Source organism: Agelaius tricolor, unplaced genomic scaffold (assembly GCF_023055355.1).
Source record: "Agelaius tricolor isolate 1412-34295 unplaced genomic scaffold, bAgeTri1.0.p SCAF_6, whole genome shotgun sequence".
Classification (NCBI taxonomy): domain Eukaryota; kingdom Metazoa; phylum Chordata; class Aves; order Passeriformes; family Icteridae; genus Agelaius; species Agelaius tricolor.
The window spans coordinates 15369379-15392523 of NW_027269266.1; the positions used below are offsets into that span (position 1 = coordinate 15369379).

General features: G+C 40.7%; 1 protein-coding gene across 14 annotated transcripts in view; it reads right to left on the reverse strand.

Moving 5' to 3' along the window:
• Positions 1–23145, reverse strand: part of KIAA1217 (KIAA1217 ortholog) — a 355044-nt gene that overhangs the window by 81406 nt on the left and 250493 nt on the right. For 13 of the 14 annotated variants that reach the window (XM_071428811.1, XM_071428812.1, XM_071428814.1 and 10 more), the window contains one exon: positions 13169–13364. In XM_071428811.1, coding sequence (XP_071284912.1) covers positions 13169–13364 — 196 coding nt within the window. Of the gene's footprint in view, positions 1–13168; positions 13365–22815; positions 22836–23145 lie in introns of those variants that run through there. The other variant, XM_071428815.1, reaches the window with a different exon arrangement.

Here is a 23145-nt window from a genome sequence, read left to right on the forward strand (position 1 = left end):
ACTTTTATTTATAATGCCAATATTTAATGAGCTATTAAACGATTTTTCTCTTTTTTTAATTATAATTGGAGACATCATTTACTTCTTTATTCATCACTTATGTCTTTATGTTTCTAGGTAAAATTGTCTTTTTAGTGCTCAAATATTCTATGCAGCTAAACATTCTTTAGGATGCAGAAACTACATTTGTAAAAAAATTAAACAAGTTAATGATTGCATTTATTTAACTTTTCCAAGATATGCAAAGACATACTCATTTTTGATGATAGCTTTCAGTTATGAAAAAGTTCTTCCTTATGAAGAACATAAGGAACCTTCTACGTTTTAGCATTTAAATTTTATTGGATTTAGTGGCAAAAAAAATCTTTTTTTGGTTAAAAAGACAGGCTTTGCATACCAGCTTTGCAGTTGGGTGTGACTCGCTTTTCTGCCCAGTTTAAAAGTTAGTGCAAAATTTAGAAATGCTAGTTTTGCATTTCAGACTATTAAAACCACACTCAATATTGAGCTACTGAACCATTAACACAGAATAAGTGGCAGAGTTGAAAAATCTTCCTTACACACAAGTCTTGATTCTGCCTGTGCTTCAATGCTCCCACAAAATACTGACCCAAAGCAAAATCACAGTTGTCCTTGAGTCCTGAATTTTCAAAGTAAATATGCATATTATGCCTTAAAACAGACAGCTTAAACATACAACTTGGAGAAGTGTTTTGGCCCCAATCTCACTTGAGAGAGGAAAAGATGTTTTGAAAAGCATAATAAATTATTTTTTTCTTTATCCTCCTTTAAATCACATGCCCTTAAAAAACCCTACTGCCTTTCCTCTTGAGTTGTCTGATCCACATCATGATACAGCAATGCTTTAGGGCATTTCCTATTTGACAGAACTAACTGCTCACTTCTAAAAATCCTTTTTGAGCATGACAAAATAAAGAGACTCAAAATCCATTAGTTAAAATCATTCACAATATTTTTCTTCCACACATTGCCCAGGTGAAATTCTGAACACCAACAATACCCACAGGTTCCACTTCATGTAAGCTGCTGGAGCTCTGAGGTGTGTTTTACCTTCAGCTAAAAAATCACTCCCATGGAGATTAAAGCAAGAAGAAATAGAATATAACTTAGACATGGTTTTTGTTAGGGCACAGAACATACGTCAGCAAAGCTGCTGGAAAGATAATTAAACACAAGGGATGTTCCTGTCTCCATGTTCCCTCAAGTCCCTCTTGCACTTACTTATGCTTCTTTACAATGGATTTACCTGAAACATGAAGATTGTGCCCATTTTTGCACATCACAAATCAAGGAGGACTATGAAATTCCCTGCTGCTCCAGGACAACACGTATGAAGATGACTGTGAACAAGGTAACAATGCCACACAAACAGTTTTGAAAGTGCACGTCAGACAATGCTGTGGCTCCCACTTCCGAGAACTCTTGAGGTACTGCCAGCCCTGCACTGCCCTATAGCTACAACACAAACTAGAATATTCAGCCATTCCCTTTGTCATGTAGTATAAGTTAGCTGCAGAAATACCTCCGGAATTTTTGATCATTCCTCGCCCTACAAGCAACAGACCACAGACTTAAACACAGGCCACGGCAGAAAACATTTGCATGTAGGCCTCAGTAATATCAGCCTTGTAACAAATTGCTTCACAACATTCCTGTCAACAAAGAGGTATGCTTTAGAAGAGGGAAATTAAACACCTAAGAGGCAAAAGAACATGTTCAAAGAAAGGTTTACAAGCATCAAACCCAGATCTGATGATGATCCTGTGAACACACCACATGACTGCCCTTTCCTTCCCTACATACAGAGCTCTTTCAAAAGACAGTATTTTCTGTTACCTCTTTATCATCGGTCAGTGGCAGGATGTGCAAAATATTTCATAATTTCTCTCAGGGGTGATCTACATGAAACACAACCCAGTGCAATGAAAGATGCAGAGTTACCCTGACTCGGGTGGCTGAGCCCATCCATGCTGGGTTGGGATGCCTGGGCAGCCTTCTTGTGCCTTTAGCCAGCACAGCTCTGAGCTCAGGCACACACACCACGTTCACAGAAAGGCCGTCAGCTCAGACAGTGCTGCTGAGCTGCAAAACCCACCTGGGAGCTGAGGACATGCCCTCGCAGTGTGATGGTGAATCTCACCTGAATACATGGGGTCTGGGCTGGCTTTAGAGCACGGAGCTGCATAACCACAGCAGGGTTGGCCCAGCACCCATACTGGTAAGACCATAACTCCTGAGTCACAACTGGTAAAGGTTTACTCCTTATGGCAAGAGCTAATGTCATGCAGCTGTCAGGAAACCACCCAGTTCGTACCTCTCAGCACCTCCATCACATACACGGTGCTGACCTAACCCTAAGCGCCACGTTATCATGGTTATATTGCTAGCAATGATCTCCATATAGGGCAGCTTACATACTTAAGAGAACTTTAAACACAATTAGCTTTTGTTTAAAGGACAAAAATTATCTTTACAAATGGATTATTTAAGACAAAAGTTAAATACCTGATAAAACAAGAGTAAGTAAACAAACAAGATTGTGTCCTCTTCTGTGACCTTTAAGAGTATCTGTTAATTCTCTCAAATGATAGATTTTAATGGAGAAATATAATTTCTCACATAATTCTCTTATAACAAAGAAGAAAAAAACTGAGGCAGAAAGTTATTTAACTCATCAGTTTTATGAAATAAAATACAGTTAACCTTACATTTGAGTTCATGAGTTTCTTTTCTGTGAAGCTATAGGACTCCCTCTCTGTAGGCAAGATGTCTTACAAATTTCTGCATTGAAATATCTTACTGGCATTTGGCAATACCTTAATCCAGCTGAAGAGAAGTATTAACTGAAGATAAAATCTGTATTTGGCTGGTATAGGACACTTGGGCACTGGAGCATTGAAACCTTCCCACAGAACCAAAAAACACTGGCATGAACAAGGCACTCCTACTCTCTTCCAACACAGCTATTGTATGTATCCTCTGCTTTAGCTTGATCTGCCACCATAAGTCCATTGAGTCACTGTCTCTGTCCTTCATGCTGAAGTCAGCAGCAATGGTAACAAGCAAAAGTGAGAAAAAGCATCCTTGTTTCTTACTTATATTTATGTCAAGTCATTACTTGACACTTGCATGAGTTTTAAAAACTAAGGATAATCTTTAAAGTCTCAATGATAACTGTTTTTGTTGGGGCCAGGTCTTTCCTCAAAAGCACATTTTTAAATTTTAATTTCTTATAACTAAGATTTCAAGATACTTCCATTTTTTCTTTGCTTTTGACAAAATTGTCATATATAAGACTGTAAGGATGGCATAGGCCCATATTGTTGTTCACTGTTCCCCATCCCTCCTTTCCCCCAGCTATCTAATAAACAGAGCAAACACACATCACCAAATTCTGCCAAAGTTATGCAGAAACAAGTTTATAACAATAACAACTCTTGCAGCACGAAAGAAATTCCTCAATATTAAGTTCTTACTTTCCATACCCTCAAGACTTAAGTCTCCTATTTCACCACAGTTTCAACTAGTCTGAGGTCATTGCCACGATCCTTGTGGTATTTCTAGCCTGAAGCTCTCATAATAACTTCTGTTAGTAGTCCCTCCTGAAAATCTGTCCTCCACATTCAGAAAATGTTCTATAAATATACTAAGCTGTCCTAAAGTACTAAGAGAATAAAAAAGTAGATATTTTAATGAATAAAAACAATTACTTATTTAATTTCTTTTTTTTGCACAATAGTCTGAACAGATTTGTTCAAGGTATTAAGTTGTTTGATAACAGTTTCAATAAAATCAGGAACTGTTTAATGTAGTCCAGTATTACTTTTTACTGCTATTTCATTCTTCTCTGCCACTTACAGTGACTTGCAATCATTTGCTACTTAATGAAAAAGACAGATGGAAAACTCAGTAGTCACATAAATTTCCTACCAAAATGTTATGAAAAATAAAGGTTTTTAACTGCCACTAAAATACTACCACTTTTCAACAAACAAATGCATTCAGCTGGCTAAGAAGACTAAGTAAAAACAAAACAAAAAAAAGGACAACTTTTTTTACCTAAAGAAAATGCAGTATTTTCCCTGTCTGATTCCTGATAAAATCTGTGAAAAAGCTTCTTGCCAAAAGGCAACTTTGTCTATATACCTATTTCAGCAAGTCCATCTACTGTGAAAAGTTACTTCTATCATCTAGAGATTCTGAGAGAACATTTCAGTTTAACCAAGTTCCCCAGGTAGAAATCAATGTTCTGGCAGGATCACCTTTGGACAATAATTGCATTCTGTTGCACAGAGTAGCCCAACTGACCAACAAGGAGACTTTTTCATACCCCGAACTGACAAAACAACGCCAGCAAACTTGGAAGAACACAAAAGCCTTATGATACTGGATGAAAAAATATTTTAAAAATTACAAGTGAACAACTCAGTGAGATGAACAAGAAGTTTCATATACCAGAGTTATTTTTCAGAGGCCCCCCAGAGGCTCTGCCATGCTGCATTTACTGCACTCACATTCACCAGTTTTGCACAATAAAATCAGAGAACTCCACACACACAGGCACAGGACGTGCCCATGCAGGATCTGCTTTAGTCCACCAGAAGCTGAGCCCCTGACCTCTGAAGAAGCTCCCAGCCAAAGGTGCCAAGCTGGCCAGTACAGGTTCCAAGGATGTGCCTGCCAAATCTCTGCAGATATGTGAAGCATTTAAGGTTACTGTAGTCAAGTACCTTACAGAAGAGCACTCTTGTTATTAACTTTTAAATGGGCAAAAGCCGAAAAGACAAGAAAATATCAATTAAATTTCTTGTTCTTCCTCTTCAATAAATGCACAAAAAAAGAGATCCTACCCAACTGTATTTCCTTTGTGTATAAATCAGCTGTATCAAACGCATTATTTAAGTAATAGCTATTTTTATAAACCATGTTTTTTAGTACTAAACGAGGTACAATTGATGTGTTCAAGGGCAGAATGTGACCATTTTAATAATCCACAGCCATGAAGCATTAAAGTAATGCAGGCATGCATGCCTTTGCAATTTTGCTCCATTTAGCAAATGGTCTGTATTTACAGGAAGAAATTCCCTTTAATATTTCTGAAGTTATTTCATTTCTAAAACGTTCACTACTGTCAGTAACAAATTGAGGGGTTCAGCCATCAGCATTGAAGAGCATAGTTGGTTAGGGCACCACACCAAAAATTCACCTCTGTGGGCTCTAACAAACAGCTTGACTTTAAATGAAGTCCTCACAAGCTACTTTAGACAAGATCTTGGAACCAAGCCCTTAGTTTGCATGATTAAGAATGCCAAGAGGCCATTCCCTAGACTCACTCCAATTTGTCATTATCTTTCATGTATTGGGGAACCAAAACTGGACACAGTGCAACCTCACAAATGGTGAGAAGAGGGGAATAATCACTTCCCTTGACCTGCTAGCTAAATTTTTCCCATAGACAGCTACGCAGTGCTCCCTTCCTGCAAGGACATGCTGCCAACACACAGGCACCTTGTTGTCATACCCTAAGTCCTTTCTGCAAAGCTGCTACCAAGCCTACCTGTCCTTGCAGGGCTGCTCTGTCCCTGATGAAAGGCTGCATTTGCCTCTTTGGAGTTTCATGGAGTTCCTGCTAGTCCATTTCTCTGGCTCATTGGGTCCCAGTGAAGTGGCCATCATTCAGCACACCAAATGCTCTCTCAAACTTGGTGTCAGACTTGACCCTACTGCTGGTTCATTCCATCCCAACAACAAGGTTTCTGACGTCAAAAATCACTGGAGAGAGTCCAGCCCTGAGGAGCACAGCTAAAACTCAGCTGCCAGTTACACACCCTGAAGGCCACTCCCACCTCGCCCTTGTGGCTACAAGGAGGCTATGAGAGATATGAAAGGCCTTGTTAAAGCCAAGGTAAACAACATCCACCCTCAAACCCACAGATGGTCTATTCATCACGGAAGGTAATTGGGCAAAGCAATGGTACAAGCACCTATCTCCTATGAGACAGCTGAGTAGTTAAAAAATACCCAGAAGTGCTCCCATCTTCAGAGCTGCTCAGACCATTGCCCCTATTGTCCCAAGAGAGCACCCTAATCAGCAGGCTATCAACAAGCTTCTGATGCAGTGATTATCCTCTTATCCTGCTTGAATAGGGTACTCTGTAGCCAGAAATGCAGAAAAGAGAGAGAGAACAAGAACTAATACAAGAGACAGTCCTACATGATACCATAGAGATGACATTATTTCCCTCTGGGAACAGAAACTTGAACTTAGGCCCAGCACAGTAATTATCTGTTAGAATCACTACCTAAATATATAAACAGTACTGGGAGCAATGATTAAATCCAAGAGCTGTCCTCATTCAGGGACTTGCTGTCAGCCCTGGCAGCAAATCCTAAGTACAATGTGCTGAGGGACAGGCTATGCTTCTCTCCTTGGCTGAAGTCTTACCCTTCTTACAATGTGTGGAATTGCAATACAGCTTTTTCCTTTGCATACCCATGTCAAATGGAAGGCTCTGGTGTTTGTGTGACTTACTATATTAGAGGTAGACTTACAAATTTTGCCTAACACAAAAATTAGATCAGATTTATCCAAGTGATAGCTCCTGTCCTAGATATACTCCATGGGACAGCTCCATCTGGCCTCCTACCTTTCCTCTGAAGGAAGCAGGCCTGTACAAGATACTCCAGCTGCTAAATCTGTCTTACAGCAGACACCAAATGCTGAAGGCTCAAATTGCTGCTGCTAAATCAGAACATGAAGTGATGGTAGAGCTCGATAAAGACATTACATCTTTTATGAGGGCATAATTTGGGATAAAGAGAAAAGCCACTGCCACCCTGGCATAGCTTTATTCAGTTCATCCAGGTTGTACACTCATTACTCTACCTCTCCTACTATCTTCACTACTTTTCATTCTGATTTATTCATGTTGCAAGGTTCTGAAATGGGAGTATTTTGTCACTAGGTATTACCCAACACAGTGAGGCACTGGTTTTGCTCAAGGTCCTTCAGTATAATTGCAGTGCAAATGAATAATAAAGGTTGCATTCAAAAGTCATTTAACAGATGTAGCAGTGACAGACACAGACTTACATAACTAATGTGTTTGCTTTATACACTGTACATCTTCTACTCCAGTATCACTGCAATGAACCCATTAGATCCATGCTGATACAACCTGCTGCAACAACATTCAGCTCCAGTGTGACACAGCATCTAAAATATCCTGCATATCAGCTTTTTGGTGGCAGACAGAATGTGCCTCTGTTGAGACAGTATGTACTAAATAGTATCTTGCTCCTTGGAAGCATTTTTTTCAGGTTCTCCCCACACATTTTATTATAGGAGAAAGAAACTCTTAAGTAAACAGTAACTGTGGGTACAAGTGCTGGGGAGTCACATATTTCACTCTTTCCTATACCTGCCTTTCATATATCCTGTAGAGATAATAAATGAAACAGAAAAAACTCTGATATGTCAATATCATTCATTACATTCTTTTACTCTTTTGTTACATTTCAGGTAAGAGGTGTGTGTTTTTTTCTTTCTAAGTCCAAAACCTTTAGTTACTGTAATTTGAAGAAAAGGGAAAGAAAACAAAGTCTTGGAAAGTTAGAAGGAAAACCTTAGAGTATTATAATTTCCTAGGGTCCGTGTTTAAATTCATTAATTGGAACTAGTTGTTTTAGGCTGTTTTTCCAATAGACCTGTCAGTCTCTGTTAAGCCATCTGACCACAGCAGCAAATATTTACATGACCTTTTTGCATGTTGGCTGCTTTGCATACACTATAAAAGGCAAGATAGGGAAAATTCTTTAAGATGTCTGAATACATTAAAGTTATACTCAGCCTTAACTTGAAATGCACTTCCCAGGGAGTTCCTCTCCCATGAACTAAACCAAAGTTCTTGCTGACTTCATTAGGCTTAAATCATGCCCTGAGGAATCAGAGGGCAGTGCCTCTACTAGCAAATCACAGATTTCTCATATGAAGTCTATGGCCAGTCACACATCTTTTGTCTGATTTCACATGCCTATTTTAATTTCTAGCTCCTAAATAGTAAGTAGCAATTAATTACCTCCAACATAATATATCAGTCTACCTTTAGCATTTATATTTTTCTCTGTGTACCTTACAGTATCTTCCATACACATGAATAGAGAGTTATTTCCACTGCCAGCTGAAAAGCAATGATCTGTCTCTGCAAAGGTTTTGCTATGAGTGAAAATGACACTGTGGCACTGACTTTCTTTTTTAACAGTCTGAGAAACATCTGCAAGAAATGCTATAAAAGATTGAGGCATTATGATTATAGCCAGTAATGGCATTCCCATATAAGGTGGCAGCAAACTAATTAATCAGACACGAAAATCTGTGCCTGCCAAAACTTGGGTTTGGGGGCTAATAAATAATAATCAGAATACTCCATGATTGCTTAAGACCCTCCCCATGCCAATCCTTAAGCATTTGTATAATTTTACTCCTTTATGTAATCCCTCCAAATGCAAATAAAATGCAAATGTTGGCAGGCTCAGACATTTCTGAAGAGGCCTTTTCACACCACCTAAGGTTAGGCACAGGTTTACCAGCAGGGAGCCCAGTCCTCCTTTGCTCCTCATCCATCTGGACTGGAGTGGCTGTGTGCCCTGGCTGAGGCACCCAAAAAAAGATAATTGCAACCCTTGAGCCATCAAGCTTCATCCTCCATAGTCACTACTCAAGCCCAACTCTGTGCATTTATGGAAATCCCCCTGTTCCATGTCCTTCCTTCACCCAGCCCTGCAGGAGCACCAAGAGCAGTGGCTGCAGTGGGGAGGTGGTGACCACACCTGCCCCTCTGGGCTCTGACCCATCACATCGCCTGCCCTGGGCACTCCATCCGCACACAGCCTGCCAGTGCCTGCCCTTACCAGGATGCTGCCCATTGTTTGGACAGATGTCCCACATGAGAGACCACAAGTGAACATATTTGTCAGCCTTCATTTCACCAAGGAGGTACCGGAGCAGGGACAGCAGCGAGCTGCAGTGTGGGCACAGGCGGTGCTGCCGTAAGCTTGCTGGATGCCTGTCAGGTTCTGCTTCCTCCAGGCAAATTGCAAGTGAAGTTTGCTGAAAGCTTTTGAGCACTTTCCAGGTTTCAGATGATTCTCACTGGCAGTTTTGCTAGATAATTTTTTTCCCACAGTTATCGCACTGGAAAAGCTCCCAGCTTTCAAATACGTATTTTAAAATACATTTAATTTTCTCTTGCACAGTGAATTCATTTATTTTAATATCTTGCTTTGTCTCCAGGCTGCACAATGGTGAAGCAAGTGTTGATTTCTAGTTTCCTTAGCCAAGAAAGACTTAATTTCAAAAGCTGTGGCTGAAATTTTAAATGGGCCCACAATAGGAATACTGTTTCTAGGTCAACTCCACGTGAGTACCATGTCCTGTTAGATTAGCCTGACTGAAAAACCCATGATAGTAAGGTAGCCAAAATGCATTTGTGTTGTTCCTTCTCAGGCTCCATGTTAATTCAGACCACAATTTGAAAACAAACTGACTCATATATAGCAAGTAAAATAGGAACCCACAGAATAATTAGAATTTCAAAAAGAAAACATCAGTTTTTTTTTTAAATGCATTGAGATATACAACGTAAAATAGAAGTTTCCAAAAGTTGATTTTTCTCCTTGCTGAAATTATGTTCACTTAGAATCAAAACATAATTTTTATTTAAATTATATTAAATTAAATTAATAGATATAGAAAGGGAGATGATGATACACGGATTATTTCAAATCATATGACTGGAAGTACGCTCATGACACTTTTAAAACTGAAGTTATAAACAGTTTTCTGTTTTTTAAAAATAAACATTCCCCTTTTACAGTTGGAAATAAAAAGGACCACAGAATGCAGAGCATCTCAAAAGTAAAATTTCAGAACGTTGCTGATGGTGTTGTTAGAACACAGTGGCAGAAGAGATCAAAAAGGACATTATTATAAAAGAAATGCACATAATAGTAACAATAATAATAATATAAAACTGAACTATTTTGGAATACTTTTTATCTTTTAAAACAAACTATTTGTTACTAATTGGTTCCTGGAACTGCTTGAAAAAGGCAGATTGTGGGGTGATGACAATGTATTACCTTCTATTTGTCTAGTATGATGATCCCTTAAGCCACACACATATCTGTGACCCCTCCTAAAAACTATCAACTGAAATGCTTCATATTACATTGCCTCCCTGTTGTTTGTTTACTTTTTTTCTTTCTCCTGCATTTGGCCTGTTCATGATGGGATAAGCTGGGACCTTGTCTCTGGCACAAAGGGGGTTTTGGGGCCTGAAATCCTGGCCATTAAATAAAGCAGCGTATCTTCATGTGGCTGTCCTCCATTAAGGCATGGACAACACATTTCAGTACATGCAAGAGATGCTAACAAAAGGGTTTCAGAATGAATTTCTTAACAGTGAACTTATGGTCCTCCCATCTTAGCAAAGACACTATTGAACTGCAAAATTTCAGGGCAGCAACCAGGATGGTTTCTGGATGTGCAACAAGTGGTTATAGCAGCGCTTCTCAGCTGCTATAAATGACCTGAATGAAAATAAGGACCTGAGGGAAATAACCGGCCAAAGCAATCAGATATGGCCTGGGGGAAGCAGATAGCAATCTGATGTTTGCTGTCACTTCCAACACAAGGACTAAGGGGCATAACCTAGAGCTGATAAATAAATATAAAACAAAGCAACAGGAAAGCAGTGGTCGGGCAGTAAACCAACAGGAACTTGCTGCCGAAGTCACAGATGCGCTGTAGAGGATATGAAAAATTTACATGGGAATCAAAGGTGGACTGAACAAATACCTGGAGGAGACATCCCTTGGTGGTTATTACACAGGTAGAAACCATAACCAGGAAATCCCTAAGCTGAAAATACCTTGAGGCTGAGAACACTTGGGGGAAGGATCACACATACACACATGGAGGACAGGGAGTGATTCAGGACACCCAGCACAGGCAAGTCCTGTCTGACCAAGCCAGTGGCCTTCTGCAGTGGGCTTCCACAGCAGTGGACAAGGGGAGGGTTTGCCCTTTATATAGACTTCTGTAACGCCTTTGACATGGTCCCCATAACATCCTTCTCTCTAAATTAGAGAGAGATGGATTTGATGAGTGGACTGGTAGACTGATAATTAAGTGGTTGGATGGTTGCATCCAGAGGGTAGTGGTCAATGGCTCAGAGTCCCAATGGACATCAGGGACAAGTGGTGTCCCTTAGGGTCTGTGTTGGGACCAGTGCTATTTAATATTTTTAAAAATTACATAGATGAATGGATTGAGTGCACCCTCAGCAAATTTGCAGATGGCACTCAGCTGTGTGGTGCTGTTGACAGGCCAGAGGAGCAGGATGCCATCCAGAGGGACCTGGACAGCTCGAGAAGTGGGCATGTGGGAATCTGATACAGCTTAACAAGACCAATGCAAGGTGCCCTGAGTCAGGGCAACCCCTGGTATCAGCACAGGCTGGGGAAAGGGCAGAGTGAGAGCAGCCCTGCCCAGAGGGGCTTGGGGGTGCTGGTGGGTGAGAGGCTGGACATGACCCAGCCATGTGCACTCCCAGCCCAGAGAGCCAAACCTGCACTGGGCTGCATCAAAAGCAGCCTGGGCAGCTGGTAAAGGGAGGGGATTCTGTCCTTCTGCTCTCTTGAGACACCACCTGCAGTGCTGCCTCCAGCTCTGGGATCCTCAGCCTGCACAGTGGGGCTGGACTGCGAGTTCCAAAGGCTCAACCACTTAACATTACATTGAAGCAAATACAAATCTTACAGAAAATCCTGGGGTGAAGTAAGCCATCCTGGCAATGCCCTAGCCAGTAATGACTTAGACAGTATAGTATAGTAAAAATAATAGTGCATGTATAGTAAACATACATGTGCTCTTAAAAACACCTCAAAAGGAAAAGGTCTTATCCAGGTTGAAGTATCACAAATTTCTCCTCCAAAAGCCCAACAAATTGGTGGCCCAGCAGGCTGTGGGAGGGCAGCCATTTGTGAGCTGACATGTACAAGGATCAGCTTCTTGTTTCTAGCCCCACTGCTCTTCACTTTTCAGCTCTGGGAGAGTAAGGGACCCCTTCCAGCCCTGTTTTCTTCACACTTGTTGTGTTTGTCAGATATCATAATACTCTTGACAGAAACTGTCTTAGATTATTGAGAGATGAGTAAACCACCGTGACAAGCTTACAAGCATGGTATGATTTACAGTCCAGCCTTTGATTTATGTCACTCTGTATATTGGAAGATGAGCCTACAGGAAAGCAGCATTTCAGTTTATTACCTATGAGCAAAACCTGCCTTCCTCAGCAATCCACAGATGAGTTACGTGCCTTCCCACAACGCTTTAACTGCCCTCTGGTGTCTTCCCTCAAAAGAACAGCCTTTACTCCTACTATCCATCAGCTGAGCTGAGTCTCTGAGACAAAATTCACCATCATAAAAGGAGCTCTGGTTCACAGCTGGGCTGAATTCAACCGTGAGATATGGGAAGAATGCAGGAAGCAGAGCTGTCCACCTGTGCTGACACATCTTTCGTGTCACTGTGCAGACAGAAGGGCATTGCCCCAAAGTAAAGGGCATCTCCATCAGCATATCCATTGAAATTCTTGGCCTGGAAAGCTACTGCCACACAAATACAAACCTTTTCAGTAAGATGGATTACTAAGGCAATAGTATCTCTAGGTTTCTTTCAACTAAGTCTGGCTTTGAAGAGATGACAAAGTGAAAAACCTGTGTCTGCTGTCTGAAAATGAGGGTACAATCTTGCATTAAGTTCATCGCCAAATACTGTGCAGGATTGGCAGGAATGTTTGCAACAGTGGATTTAACCATTACCCAGCATTTCATCTCTTTCTCCTTGCATTTCTACCATGCTCCCATCACACTTTCAGATCTTTTGAAAATGATTTCACCATTCCCCCAAGTTACTCAGTATCCCATATTGAGTTAATTTCCAAAGAACAACCTGACATGAAAAATCATGTGCTACCAAAGTCTTTACTTTTTCAACCCCAACCTATTTAAAGACTGTTTTAAATCCACAAATGGAAAACACAGACTTAACACAGAATGGAGAAGGACTGGAGCAGGCTCTTACCCAGTGATCTTTCCTTTGTCTGGTTTGCTGACCGCACAACGGGAAGACTTGCCCGCGTGCGGCTGCCCCTTGAAAAGGGGGTTGGAGAATCACCTTCAGACATGACCTCTAAGGAATCAGCAGATGCTTCAGAGAGGTGTTCTGTGTGGTCACCCAAATTGGGCTGTGGGCTCTGGGACGGCTTTGGGCTTCTTGTCTGCAAAACAGAGTATTTCCTTATTAGTCTACTGAAACCAGAGTGTGGGAGGAAAAAAAAATCAAAGAGAAGAAGGAAGGAGTCCAATTCTTCAAATTCTGGTATGCTGGAGGTCACTTGTATAGATTATTTAGGAAAAGTGTCCTTGGATATTCTGCTGCAGTTTTTATGGTTGTATATCCGCATTGCAAATTTTGTTGCTAACAAGGCCATGAGGATAACACTTGTGCTGAGGAGACATACAGTAATGCCATTCTCCTTGTCCACACACACACAACTCACACATACTCTAGTTTTATCAAATCTGCTAAGAAAAATCCTCTGAAAAGCAGTACCGTAATGGAGTAGCAAAGCTATCAATTTCAGTATCTTCTGCTGCGCCATCTATGCAAGGTCCAGGTCATGCAGCATAGCCAAAACAGCAACCCAACATTTCTAGTTGAAATCATAAACAATTACTTTTTTTTGTTGTTGCACCAGCATAAATCAGAACTGTCTTCATTAACTGACCAAATTAATTATGACTTTTACTGCGAAATCATATTAGTAATTGATAAACACAGCTGCTGGGAAAAAACCCAACTCTTCCAGTAGGGGAGAGATATGGTTTCATTTATGCACTTCTACCAAGTCTTCACGGTAGGATCTGCCTAGTAAAAACACATTCAATAGGAAATAAAATGTCCTGAACATTTTTTGCAAACTATAAATGACATTAAAGCCCTTTCCACAAAAAGGGGTTGCTTTAAGAAGCATAGTCAATATTGTGTAGTGTAACTCTCTCACAACCACATGTACTATTACTCTGGAAGAATAATTTCCTGGTCTCTCTCAATCAAACCATATCACAACAAATGGGAACATACAAAGCAGAAATTCAAAGCAAAGCAAGCTTACTAGGTTCCAACCCCAGTATGTAAATATGAACTTTACAGACATCTATAATCAGCACCAGGCACAAGATAGCATTAAAATTATATGTTTTTACCTCCCCTATCATTTCAGGTCAGATGCTATTATGTTAAAAATCCCCTGTATCAAAATCAACTTCAACTCTAGGTTTGAAGCTGCTGTCAAGATCCAAACAAGATTATGCTTCTTTCTGGAAAGCTAAGCTAACTAATCTTGCTGACATCTGTTTCTTTCAGTGGTTTTTCAAGTGAAATGAGAAAAAGTCATTTCAGCATCACATAATATTCCTTATGTGACTTTGAATGTATGAAGAGCTTCAACTTTTATTACATTTTCATTAGCTGGCTGTAGAGGTCTGTTCTTGCCAAGTTGTGCAGTTGCTCACAAATTACAATTATTAGATATATCTCACAAGAAAGTAAATCCTCCAGAACTATTCACTTTCTAAATGCTAATATTAAAATAGTAGGTACTATCCAATGTCCTACAATGAAATTGTTCAAGAGCATTGAATATTATGCAGGACTTAAAGCTAACAACATTTGTTCTAAAGTATGCTTTGAAGTGCCTCTGACATGGTCAGCATTAGTCTGCAGGTTGTAAATACAAGGACTTGTGCCAGGAAAGTTACAGAGGTGGCAAGTGACCTGCAAATACAGGAAAGAATCTGATAAGACAGTACTTCTTCATTAAACTTTCCAAAATGGCTTGTTAACCATCACTGCTAAAGTATTTTGTTTACACAGGCATATTACGGAAGTATTACCAAGCCAAGATATTACAGCTCTGTAGCTCCTTGTAGAGATTAAAAACTTATCTGTATAAATCCATTCATAGGGAGCTAGGAGGCATATAATTCTCCCTTTCTAGAAAACCATGACTAAAAGAAACAAGATTAAAAAAAAAATAAAGGCAACAAAATCAATCTACAAAAGATCCTTCATTTCAGTTTGTTGGGAAGGAGATTGCTTTTAATATATACTAATAAAATGGAAATATGGATCAAGCTTATTTTGCTTTGCTTTTGCTTATTTTTCTCTTCAATGTATAATAAAATAATCTCCAAATGTCATTTGAGACATGCAGTTGCATGTGTATTGTTCATTGATAATATGAACAGATGTATATTTGAGGAGTAAGGGGACACTTTATTACCAAAATCAACAGGCACTGATTTAGCTGAGCAGTTGCCCAGTGTGTCCTGTGAATGCACAGATGGAGCCAACCTCAGCACTGCTGTGTTTCCTTGGTTGTCCCTGGGGAAATGCTGCAGGACCTCAGACACAGCATCCCAGATCCCCACATATGACATGATGTCATTACTGTAGCTAAATATGTTGGGTCTACCTGAGATAGTTTTCTCCATAGCAACCCTCACAGTGCTGTACTTTGTATTGGTGGCTAGAAGGTGTTGATAGCATACCATTATTCCTGCTACTGTTGAGCAGGGCATGCACAGCATAAAGGCTCTCTCCAACATTCTCTCACTCACCCAGGAGGCTGTGGGTGGGCAAGATCTTGGCAGAGGATATAGTCAGAAGGGCTGACTATATCCAAAATGACCAAAGGGATACTTCATACTCCCTGATGATTGTTCAGCAATAAAAGCTAAGAAAAAGGAGGAGGAAAGGGACCATTTGTTACCGCATTTGTCCTATAGAGCAACTGCTACATCTACTGGAGCCTGAAACCTCAATTCCTGGGAAGAGCCTGGACATCATCTGCTGATGGGGAATACAGAATACTTTGTTTACTTTAGCTCCCACAAGTGGCATTTGCTTTTTCTTTATTAAACTGCATTTATCTGAAGCCATGACATTTTCCCATCTTATTCTCTCCTCTGCATTCCAGCAGAGGAGGGGGGATGGAGTGGCTTGGTGGGTAGCTGGTGTTCAGCCAGGGTCAACCCACCACACTCAAAAAGATCTTTTTCAGCAGCCGTCATTTCTCACCACCAGTGCTGCAGCTTTCTGAAGCAATCCAGAGGCACATCATGGATTCTGCTCAGATACTAATCCCAGTCTTCCTCTTAATCCACCATCTCAAATCCACAGGAATTCCACTCTAGTAAGTGGAGTGACACCAACATAAATGCTATAAATGAGATCCAATGCATGCTATAAATGAGATCCACCAAATACACACATGAAGTGTATGAAAAGCTTCAAGTTATTTGTCATGCTAAACTTCTGTAAACATTATATACCAAGATTCTGAATTTTAAACAGATTCTAAAAAAATTCCCAAGCTCAGCAACAACAGTGGGTATTCAAAAGAGATATGACTGCAGATTTTATAGGAAAGAATTTTTGTTATTGGGAACAAGCACATGGTTGATGCTTCTTAATAATCAAGTGGATTCCTAGGTATGACTTAGGAAAACCAACTCATGCGGTGGGGAAGGAGCCAGCAATGTTTACAGAGCTATAGCTGCAAGTATTTGTAAAGATTTTTGAAGAAAGCAGTGCAGAAACCTTCAGCATGGTCCAATCTTGTAATAATTATTCAGGATGATGATTCTAATACCAAATAAGAAAAATAAGACAAATGTCAAATAAATACTTAATAATAACAACGCTGTATATGTTTTTTCCACTGAATGTTCACTAATATTAAATTGCTTAAAATAATACTCCAGCAAGTGTCATTTTAAGAACTTTTCAGGAATGAGCACACAGCACAAGCTTTCACAAAATAAATGTTGACCCCAATTCTCAATGTTTCAGGACTCAACAGAGGACCCAACTAGAGTCATAGTCTAGACTGTTGCTAGGTGAGTCAGAATGGTGTTCAAAAAACCCTGAAATACCTAACAGAGAAGAAAACTCAAGATGTACCCACTAAGGAACAGCATTATCCAAAATTAAAATGTGTAAATAGAGACTCCACAGAGGCAGACAAACTCAAGGAAATGCTGGCACATTCCAAGCCACCTCGGGGATAAGTGCCAGAAAACAGAAGGAGGTTCAGAAGAGGCAGCAGATCTCTCTCCCCCCTCTGCCAATACCAGTTAGGTTACATTTCCTCAGCCAGCCATGGTCTTTCCCCCCAAGCTGTATGTTAGGAGGCACTCCCCTGAATGTTTCTTTGTGCAATAAGGTTCATTTTTCACCCAGCTGAGTAGAGCTGACCTTCCTTAAGGATTTCTCTGATCAAAGATACTCTTTGTGCTAGTTCTGGGTTACAAGATCATCAGAAAAGATAGGCCAAAACAGGGATGGACCATTCTGGTGTAAACTTACATGTAATTACAGTGTAAACTTGCAATTAATTTGTGCTTTTTGATGACTCTTTTACTTAGGATACACTATTTTATTTACAAGGATATAGACCCTTGTAACCTTTTCAGGGTATATATTTAAGTACAGCACATGGAGCTAGCAATTACAGAAGATATTTCAACTGCTCCTGGAATCTGACAAAGAATTAAAACTGTAGTTGATCATGCCTCATGACAGACATCTGTCTGCTATAGCTTGGCAAAAGAATGCACTTTCAATACATCTGCTTTAGTCCTTTCACTGACTCAGAAAAAATAAAGAAAAAAGTGCAAGGCTCTTTAAATGCAGTAAAATTGCAAATAATTAGGAATAAAGCCTGAAAGTACCTGAATAACGAAAAGTGAGATACTGCAGAGATGCCAATGTATGGGCAGTCATGGAGTAGCAGAGATTTTCATCAAGCTCTCTGCATGCCTCTGCCTCTGGTCCTCTGCTCACATTTGTCCACACTAATCCTCTCATGCTTTTGTTCTAGCCAGTTTTATGTTTCTGTTATTCATAGTGTTCTTCTATGCTCATTTCCAGTTATTTTTTTATACTAATCTATATAACAGAAACCTTTTTTCCCTCTTTTCCTTTCTCCTGCAAATTTGCTTCACACATTTCCATAGACAAAACAGAGCTCAGAAAAAAATAATTGCACAACCCGAAGAAAGTTTTAATTTCATCTCTCAATCAATTCCCACTTTTTATTTCTTGTCTCCAGGAACTTCCTTAGCCGTTATCTTGACAGAAACTTATCTATTCAGGAGAATAATTCTAAGTATCTTGGAAGTTGCTAGCACTCCTGGCAATGTACAAATGGTAAACAAAGGCACCAAAAAATAGAACAGAGGTAGTAAAATATATTTTTCTAATCACGTACTCTAACAAACATAGAATAGGCAGCTCCCCTTCCCCCACATTTAAGAGTCTTCTTGACATTTCAAATAGAGAGGAAAAATCAGTAGAAAAATGGAAGCCTACTCTTCTTGACTTTCAAGTAAACTGCTTGTCCTGTGACATGTGCCAAAGATGGATACAGGATATGTGACAGACTGCACATAGGCATATAAACAGGCTGTGTTTCATGTATGATGAGTTTATTAACCCTGAAGTATTACCACAGCATGTGAATTCTTACTACTGCAACAATACTTCATCATATTTGTGTCACATTATTGTTGTCTGAAGGATGGATCTGCTTTTTCCACAGATAGAGTCTTTGGGTTTCCATATTAATACACCAACAGGGTTTTACATGCCTGGACATGCTATTAGTGACACATTACTGTTGAAGAGAAAGCGAATGCTACCCATATTATTTCATTTTTAAGCATTTTCCATATTTTTCCACAGCACTTTCTCAGAAAAGTTAAATGCTTATACATGGCTGTATAAACTAAATTTTGTATTACCTCTGTGCAACTGATGTATTTGGGTACTCTGTCTCACTGGGGGAGCTGGGTGTGAGGAGATGACTCAGCAGCTGAATGCAACATCAAACCATCTCTTGTAACAAACTCACTTCTGTGCTTCTGGTGCTTTTTCACCATTACAAGATGTAAAAATCTGTGGCATCTTTCTTTGGGATGCCACCAGCTGGAAATGGTACCATGCCAGGAGCAGGCACATGCCAGCATCCGTGTTCTCCAGAGCTCAAGAGAGTGGGAGGGAGCTGCCCACTCGCCCACATACAGATCCTGCAGGCGCTAGTTATTCTTCTCCCTGATGCCTGCTCATGGACTAACACACGTGTCTAGCTTTCATTTCTCTATTTCAAACCCAAACTTTTCACTCTTTTCTGTTGAATCAACAACAACAAGTTACAAAGCCAGTTCTTTCTCACACGCAGCTCAGTTTGGTGGCAATATGGATTTCTATGGTATGAATGGCCAGAATTATTTCCTCTTTGATAAGGAGAAACGCCTGAGCCATGGCTGCCCACCACCCTAGCAGTGAAGCAAGGTACCCCACTTGCCTGGAGCCTCCTCGGCTTGGAGGCATGTTCTGTGCCAGATCCTGCCCGAGCTGCCCCGGGGGTGCCGAGGGCAGCCTGAGCTCACCACGCTCACACGGGAGCGATGCCAGCAGGGGCAAGGCACAGAGCCCTCCCCCGGCCACCTGCCGTGCGGTCATTGAGCCAGGCAGTGAATTCGGTGCGCTGCGAACGTGAGGTGCTGCCCCGGAGCAGATCTTGGCATGCTCTGAGAAGGGGAGGAAACAGACCCAGAAGAACTTCTCCAAGTAAGGTAAATAAAGCATTCCTCCTCCCTGCCATGGTGAAAGGAGGGGAAGATACCTCAGCCATCAGCACCGGTAATGCTCAGTCACAGCCACGCACCACCCATCCTGTGACAGGCTCTGGATGCTCCAATGAGTGGACATTTCACTCAATTTATTCGAAGGTAAATAAACTCCTCTCCGCTTATGACAGGATCTTTATCTACTACTCTGTATTCATTGATGCTGACCCCAGTTTTTTCCACCTAGAGGAAAAAAAACCATGTCTAATGATGGGACAGAGTTTATCTGCCATATTTTTAGGTTGTAATGATATTCAAATCATCCTAAAAATCTGCACGTTTTCCCACGAGCCTTGCTAGCTCCTGTTGGTGGCCAGCTGCATGCTCCCTGCTGTGGCAAGCTGCCAAAACTCATTTCTTTTAATCCTGAGTGCTGTGAATCACCGAGCAGGATGCTCCCCCTAGGCAAGACCATGACTTGCTCTTCAGCTGGTTGATCCCCAGAGTTAGCAAAAAAAGTTTTTCACGGAACTATTATAAATTACTAACATAAAATAACATTTTCCATTTTTTTTTAAACTGTAAGCAACTAGATAAATTGAAACCTGTTTTTCAGGAAAGCTGTGTGTCTATAGTAAAGATATTCATTAGGAACAATAAAAGCTGTAGGTGCTCAGCACTTATGCTGCCAGACCTCTTATTCAGATGTTTAATTGCAGGAACTTGCATTTGAAAATGCTGCCCTAAGGAACTCAACAGCCCGTCTAAGAGCAGCTTAATTGGTCCAGACAAGTCCAGACTGAAATATGCAGCATGCTGTGACATCTCTTTGGAATACGTGTAATATCAGAAAACCCCAAGCCATCCACATTAAAGTGTAAAAATATTTTGCAGTATGCTTCTGTCCAAATCCAAGGTTTTTTTTTTCTACAAACACCTGAGATTTGAGGGTAGAAAGTGAAGTAAAACAGAGAAAACTATTAGCCACTCACTAATAAAAAGCAAAAGTCATACTTAATGAAAGAAACCTTTATAATAAAATAATTTATCTCTCTGTTTTATTCTAGTCCTTTGTCATGTGAAGAATTTATTCACACATGAGAGTAAAATTAAAAAAGCCACGGGTCACCTCACTATTTTTCCCTGCCAAGGCTTCTACGAGTCTATCAATTTTCCTCAGACCAAAATTTCGTCTTTCACAGTCTCTGTCATATTCTTGCATCACAGCTTCAGTTTATTATTGCTTTGTTTAAATAAGTCATCCATAAATTCCAGCCTGGATATCAGCATTTGTCTTAATTAAGGCCGTATGGCAGTTTCAGTTGGAAGCTATTTTTCTTTTCCCTCCTGAAAAACTCTACTGCAAAGTATTCACAACCCAGCACGACCCTTTGCACCATCCAGGAGATGGCTGTGTTTCATCAGCAGTGGCTGAGGTAACTCCTACCTACACAATCCCCAAAATCACCATGAGAACTGTGAAGATTAAAAGGGATGATTTAAACAAAAACTGTCATTATGCTGATTAAAGGGGAAAGATCTTTACATGCTTAAAACCACATGCAAAAACTAAGGTGGGGGGGGGAAGAATACATACCAGATGCCTAAATGTACCTAGGGGATAGTGAGTTCTGATTCAAGATTATTTACCCATCCCTGTTCCTCCCACACAGGTCCCTGAAGAAAACAGGAGGGTCTGTTTCTGTGCTGTTTCCCAAAGCAAAGGCACACAGAGCAGCGATCCTGGAAAAACCTGTTTTTCTGTGCTTCTACAAGCTGAGAAGGCGCTCTGCATTAACATGCTATTTTAAAAATACCCAAAAAAGGCCCACCGACAGGAGAGCCCAGCACAGGCGGGTGGGGGTGAGGGCAGCAGGCAGGGTGCGCTGCCAGCCCCAGAGGAGCAATGGCCCAGGACAGGCAGCACACCCACACCACGCACTTGTTTTTAGCCTCTACTCGTGGAAGGAACCGTGTTGAAGCACTTACTAGAGCTTGTTGCTCTGGCACCAGGGAGAGTTAGGGGGCTGCCGCAGGAGAGAGGCCGTAGAAGCTTCTGCTGCTCCTCTCTCCCAACTCGTCACCTTGCTCTTCTGCTTCTTTTTCCCTCCCTCGAGGCCACCTTGGCGAAGGAGGAGAAACCTTTCTGCTCTCCACACCTCAACCTCTCCCGCCCTTCCCTGTGGTCCCATGTTTATTGGCCTCCTTAAATCCTGAGAGGGGAAACACAAATCAGGTGCAAATGAGCTCTGCCTGCTCCGGGTCCTCCCTGCTTTCCCTCCTGGGGCTTTCATGATTGCGATTGCGCTCTTGGCTGCGGTAGAAACCACGCAGAGGCACCTTTTAGGTGTGTACCTGCAAGGCCTGTACACATCCACTGCCTCTCTGGGGGAAAAAAGGTACCTGTTGTAGGCATCCCTTCTGTATGGCATTACAAGCCATCTGGAAATGGAGGAGAAGCTCAACAGGATGAAAGGTGAAATACAGGTGACTTCAGAGGCACACTGTGCATATAAGATAATTCTGAGAGTTGCACACGTAAGATTTTTTTGCATGTTCAATACAACAATATTTACTGCTCTGCCCACAGGGATGTCCTTAATTTTGCAGCAAGACTTGTAACACCTAAGCCAGTTCCAAGTATGTATATAAAAGAAATATAAAGCTGGAATTGGGACAATGTTTAGGAATCACTTATTTATCAAGGATCTCCCATTCAATTTTGGTGTATTTCAGAGCACCTAATATAAGAGCTTCATGTCTGTCATGCCATTAAAGGAAAAGTCAGAATTTAAAAAATCCTCAGAGGACGCACATGCATCACACTCCCATATGCAATTAATCTATATGCATAATACTTCATTGCTGTGAAATACAGAGAGACAAAGCATGCAGATTCATATTTATTTGAGAATTTTAGTTGTGAAGCAAGACACACACAATTAAAGGGTAACAAACTCAATTCACAGCAGAGTGCAGAAAAAAGAAAGTACAGTACTAACTCTCTGAGAGGATTCAATTTTCATCATGTACCTTTGAATGTCAAGTTCTGAATGAAGGGAGACCAACATGCACTGCAAAACCTGTGGATCAAAGAGAGAAAAGAAGGGGAGGGGAGAGATAATTGTTAACAGGAAAAGAAAAAGGAGAACAATAGAAATTCAAAAAGAATAATGTGTACATACTGAAAGTATACTGAATGAAGAGAAGAGAAGAGAACTGAAAAACAATGAAGGAAATGCACATGTGGCAGAGAACAATACGCTCTATCAATACTTAATATGCAATATTCTCAGAACTCTTGCTGAAACTCAGTTCAGATGTGCTACATGTGGTTGTATGTCAAAGAAACAAAGAATGTTC